Source organism: Mandrillus leucophaeus, unplaced genomic scaffold, assembly GCF_000951045.1.
Source record: "Mandrillus leucophaeus isolate KB7577 unplaced genomic scaffold, Mleu.le_1.0 Scaffold52, whole genome shotgun sequence".
Classification (NCBI taxonomy): Eukaryota; Metazoa; Chordata; class Mammalia; order Primates; family Cercopithecidae; genus Mandrillus; species Mandrillus leucophaeus.
The window spans coordinates 1,348,758-1,353,966 of NW_012105586.1; the positions used below are offsets into that span (position 1 = coordinate 1,348,758).

The 5,209-nt window shown below is 49.3% G+C and overlaps 1 protein-coding gene across 2 annotated transcripts in view; it reads left to right on the forward strand.

The window, feature by feature from the left end:
• LOC105551354 (PRAME family member 1) overlaps window positions 1-4,417 on the forward strand; it is a 5,574-nt gene extending 1,157 nt beyond the window's left edge. Inside the window, exons 2-4 of one of the 2 annotated variants that reach the window (XM_011996555.1) lie at window positions 1,130-1,442; window positions 1,840-2,418; window positions 3,358-4,193. In XM_011996555.1, the coding sequence (XP_011851945.1) occupies window positions 1,156-1,442; window positions 1,840-2,418; window positions 3,358-3,916 (1,425 nt within the window). In that variant the 5' untranslated portion in view covers window positions 1,130-1,155 and the 3' untranslated portion in view covers window positions 3,917-4,193. Of the gene's footprint in view, window positions 1-1,129; window positions 1,443-1,839; window positions 2,419-2,615; window positions 2,893-3,357 lie in introns of those variants that run through there. The other variant, XM_011996556.1, reaches the window with a different exon arrangement.
• Window positions 4,418-5,209: the final 792 nt, after the last annotated feature.

The window sequence follows — 5,209 nt, forward strand, 5'->3', positions numbered from 1 at the left end:
GATCTCAGCTCACTGCAAGCTCCGCCTCCTGGGTTTACGCCATTCTCCTGCCTCGGCCTCCTGAGTAGCTGGGACTACAGGCGCCCGCCACCTCGCCCAGCTAGTTTTTTTGTATTTTTTAGTAGAGACAGGGTTTCACCGTGTTAGCCAGTGGTCTCGATCTCCTGACCTTGTGATCCACCCGTCTCGGCCTCCCAAAGTGCTGGGATTACAGGCTTGAGCCACCGCGCCCGGCCTTTTTTTCCTTTTTTCTGAGATGGAGTCTCACTCTTTTACCCACGGTTGAGTGCAGGCCCTGAGCTGGGCTCACTGAAAACACTGCCTCTGGGGTTCAAGTGATCCTCTTTCCTCTGTCTCCAGAGTAGCTAGGATTATAGTCATGCACCACCATGCCTGGCTAATATTTACATTAATTAATTAATCAATTTGTTTCTTTTTGAGTCAGAGTCTAACTCTGTCACCCATGCTGGAGTGCAGTGCTGCGATCTCTGTCTTCTGGAGTCATATGATTCTTAATTTTTTTTATATTTAGTGGAGACAGGGTTTCATGTAAGCCAGGCTGTTCTCGAACTCCTGACTTCAAATGATCTGCCTGCCTTGGCTTCCAGCAGTGATGGGATTTCAGACATGAGCCACAGCACCCGGTCCCTTTCTGGTTGAAAATTTTCAAGATGAAAAATAATGGCATTGATTTTAGGGAGTCCCTTTACTGTTCCCCCAGCATGTTCATGGTGTGAACTGAGAATGTAGGCTGTCTGGGGCCACAGGATACTGTCATTCTCTTTGCTTAGGGTGGTAAGTGACAAGACATTTTTCCTCAAAGAGGTAGAGCTTGGCTTTCAGGATCCTCAGTGACACTGTCCAGTGGTTCTGGGATTCAATCAAGCAATGGATGAAAATTAATGGGCCAGTGGTCTCCTTTACCCCTCCCTCCTTGGTGTGTGGAAGACATTCTTCCTGGTACCAGCAGCAGCAGAAATATAGATTTGAGGCCACAAAGTGTGGAGTGGAATTGGGGTAAACTGGTAATTTTTCTACCTCTACCAGAGCAAGGATATGGTCCTAGGAGAAGACGAGGTGATTGTGTTTGCTCCGAGAGTGATGCGTTTTCCCTGGGTTTGTCTTCTAGAGTGTTTTCCTTGCAAATCCATCAGGATGAGCATCCGGGCCCCACCCAGACTCCTGGAGCTGGCGGGGCAGAGCCTGCTGAGAGACCAGGGCTTGGCCGTCTCTGCCATGGAGGAGCTGCCCAGGGTGCTCTATCTCCCACTCTTCATGGAGGCCTTCAGCAGGAGACACTTCGAGGCTCTGACGGTGATGGTGCAGGCCTGGCCCTTCACCCGCCTCCCTCTGGGATCGCTGATGAAGACGCTTCATCTGGAGACTTTAAAAGCGTTGCTGGAAGGGCTTCATATGGTGCTTACACAGAAGGATCGCCCCAGGTGAGGTGACCCAGGTGGGCTGGTAGATAGGGCTCAGGTGTCCAGGGAAAGAACAGCAGGGTCAGGCTGAGAAGTAGCCCAACGGTGGCCCAGTGTCTTCGGATGGTGCTGGTGAGGAAGCTCAGCGAGGCTTTGGCCATTGTCCAGATCCTCAGGGAAAGGACTGCTCCTCATACAGGGTCCACCATGGGAACAGAAACCTGCCTATTCACAGTGGAAGGCAAAGGGAATACAAGTGGGGACCAGTCAGAATTGAAAGGGAAAAGGGATCGAGAAAGACAGAGAGAGAACAGGGAGCACCGAGGACAGGAGCAGCTGATTAATGGGATGAGAATGAAAGCAAAGGTCAGGGATGGGTCCTTCTAAATTCTGAGTCTCTCCCTTACTTTACCTACAGGAGGTGGAAACTTCAAGTTCTGGATTTGCGGGATGTTGATGAGAATTTCTGGGCCGTACGGCCTGGAGCCTGGGCCCTGTCCTGCTCCCCAGAGGCCACGAGTATGAGGCAGACAGCAGAGGACTGTCCGAGGATGGGAGAGCACCAGCCCTTGAAGGTGTTCATAGACATCTGCGTCAAGGAAATACCTCAGGATGAATGCCTGAGATACCTCTTTCGGTGGGTTTACCAAAGGAGAGGTTTAGTACACCTGTGCTGTAGTAAGCTGGTGAATTATCTAACGCCGATTAAATATCTCAGAAAGTCTTTGAAAATAATCCACCTGGATAGTATTCAGGAGCTGGAAATCCGCAACATGTCTTGGCCACGTCTGATAAGAAAGCTTCGTTGTTACCTGAAGGAGATGAAGAATCTTCGCAAACTCATTTTCTCCAGGTGCCATCATTACACGTCAGACAATGACCTCGAGGGACGGTTAGTCGCCAAATTTGGCTCTGTGTTCCTCAGGCTGGAACACCTCCAGTCGCTTAAAATAAAATTGGTCACCTTCTTCAGTGGACACCTGGAACAGCTGATCAGGTGAGAAAGGATTGCGCACTTTCTCTGCAGACCACAGCACAGCCTTGTTTTGTTACAGCAAACACTGGAAGGCATGTACTGTGTGCCAGTCAGTGGCAACGTCACAGTGAAGGGGACACCAGAATGTCAACACATTGTCCCATTCAGGGCTCCGTGTCCTGGAGTGGCTATCACAGGATCGCTCCAATGTGGGCAGCGGGGTCACCTGGGGTAGAGGCTAGAGAGAGACATCATGTACAAGCTAGTTAGTGGGGGTTTCGGCTCTACCGGGGTGCACGTGTGAATTTCTTGTACAAAGTGTGTTTCAAGTTGATATGATATAAAAGAGGTAATAGATGAGGGTATGAAAGGAGGGAAGGTGCATCAAACCTGTGCATGTCACAGTAGAAGCTCTGTCCTCAACAGCTTAGTGATCACGAATGATTCTGTCTCTAATTCCCTGTCTGTAAAAGGTTGTTTTGAACCCCAGGAAAGGTAATTGACATGGGAAATGCCTGCTTCTTGAATGGAGGGTGAGGAAGTAGGCATGAGAGTGGTAAAAAGTGATAGTTGCTTTGCAGATGCAGGCATGTCCGGGAGCCCCTGCCAGCACGTAGCCCTAGCTGATGTCCCTAGACCTTGCTGAATTGAGTTCTTTGTGCACATCTCCCACTGGGTACCTGTGGCCCAGAGATGAAGTTTTCTGCTAAAAGAAACAAGGTTTTAGAGATTTTGTGGCCTTGAACCAATCACACAAGCAATGGTGAAAGGGCTGAGCCTAAAATGGGACTGTCCTGAATGATCAGAGTCCTTATCACATAGCAACTTGCATGCGGTCCATCATCACGTGATGGGAATAAACTTGTGTTTCGGTGAAGCAGTCATTTCCCTTGAGGTTATTCCCCACTACCTTCATCTAACTGGTACCATTGCCCAGAACTAACTTCTTGATCTCCACAGGTGCCTCCAGAACCCCTTGGAGAACTTGGAATTGACTTGTGGCTACCTATTGGAAGAGGACGTGAAGTGTCTCTCCCAGTACCCAAACCTCGGTTACCTGAAGCATCTGAATCTCAGCTACGTGCCGCTGTTCCGCCTCAGTCTTGAGCCCCTCGGAGCTCTGCTAGAGAAAGTTGCTGCCACTCTCGAGACCCTCATCTTGGAGGGCTGTCAGATCCACTACTCCCAACTCAGTGCCATCCTGCCTGGCCTGAGTTGCTGCTCCCAGCTCACCACCTTCTACTTTGGCAGAAATTTCATGTCTGTGGATGCCCTGAAGGACCTGCTGCGCCACACCAGTGGGCTGAGCAAGTTAAGCCTGGAGACATATCCCGCCCCTGATGAGAGTTTGAATTCCTTGGTTCGTGTCGATTGGGAGATCTTCACCCCGCTTCGGGCTGAGCTGATGCGGACACTGAGGGAAGTCAGGCAGCCCAGAAGGATCTTCATTGGCCCCATCCCCTGCCCTTCCTGCGGCTCATCACCGTCTGAGGAACTGGAGCTCCATCTTTGCTGCTAGGGAAGGCGTGCCTAGCGGGGTAGATCCATCCAAAGTTCTCTTCCAGGCTCTTGGACACTAAAATCTAGTATGTACGTGCAAGTTAGGTTTTTTTTTTCTCTTATTTACTTTTTTAATAATTCTAAAATTTTATTAAAGAAAATTTGAGACAGGATTTTGCTGTGTTGTACCAGCGGGTCTCAAACTGCTGGGTGCATGGGATTATCTTGCCTCAGTCTCCTAAAGTGCTGGGATTACTGGCATGAATGACTGTGACCAGGCCACATGCAACTTACAGGAAGCACAGAACTCTTTGCTTCAGGCAGGTGCTCACTGCGAGGGAAAAAACATAACAGCAGGGGGCAAGACTGGAGGAAAATGTTGAGGTGGAGTCAATGAGACCTTCCGGGACCCGTGTCCTGCAGAGTCAGAAAGAGAAGCTAAAGTTCTACAGTGATGAGCATGTTATCCCTGTAAGGATGGTTACCCAGAAATATCAGAAATAAAGAACCTCAATGAAAACGTTCTGGTGTCCTCTGCATTTGATTGACTAGTTTTAGTGATTTATACATCAGAAATATCTAGCTATTTAGTGATTGATGGAAAAATAACGAAGTACTCTGTCATCTGTGATTCAGGTTGAGTTGCAGAACATCTAATTCCCACCTATTGTTCTTTGCTTTTTTTTTTTTTTGCGACAAAATCTTGCTTTGTCACCCAGGCTGCAGTGCAGTGAGCCTTCTGGGCTCACTGCAATCCTTTTCTTCGGGGTTCAAATGATTTTCATGCCTCAGCCACTCCAGTAGCTGGGATTACATGTAAGTGCCACCAAGCCTGCTAATTTTTGTATTTTTGGTAGAGACGGGGTTTTTCCGTGTTTGCCAGGCTGGTCTTGAGCTCCTGGCTTCCAGTGATCTGCTGACCTTGGCCTCCCAAAGTGCTGGGATTATGGATGTGCTAATAATCTCCAATTCTTTACTTCTCTTCAGTCATCTGTTTTTTCCTTATTTTTTTTGCCTGCAAGGAGCAGCTCAGTCAGGCACAAAGGGACAGGCAGGGAGGGGCCCTGAGGAGAAGATGGGCTTGAGGTGGTAGGTAGAGGTGGTAGGCAAGCTGGGGTCAAGCTACAGGGGCCTGTGTTGGGAAGCACAAATGGCATCCAGTTCAATGATCTGGCTAGCTTTGGGGCCACTGTGCCCACTCTGCTAACAGTTCCAAGGTCCTGGGTCTGGAAGGAAGGTTCTGTGCTAATCCTCCTGAGGCTGCATTTCCAAGATCTGCCCCCTACAGGGGTGACCGCAGAGCCTGATGTTC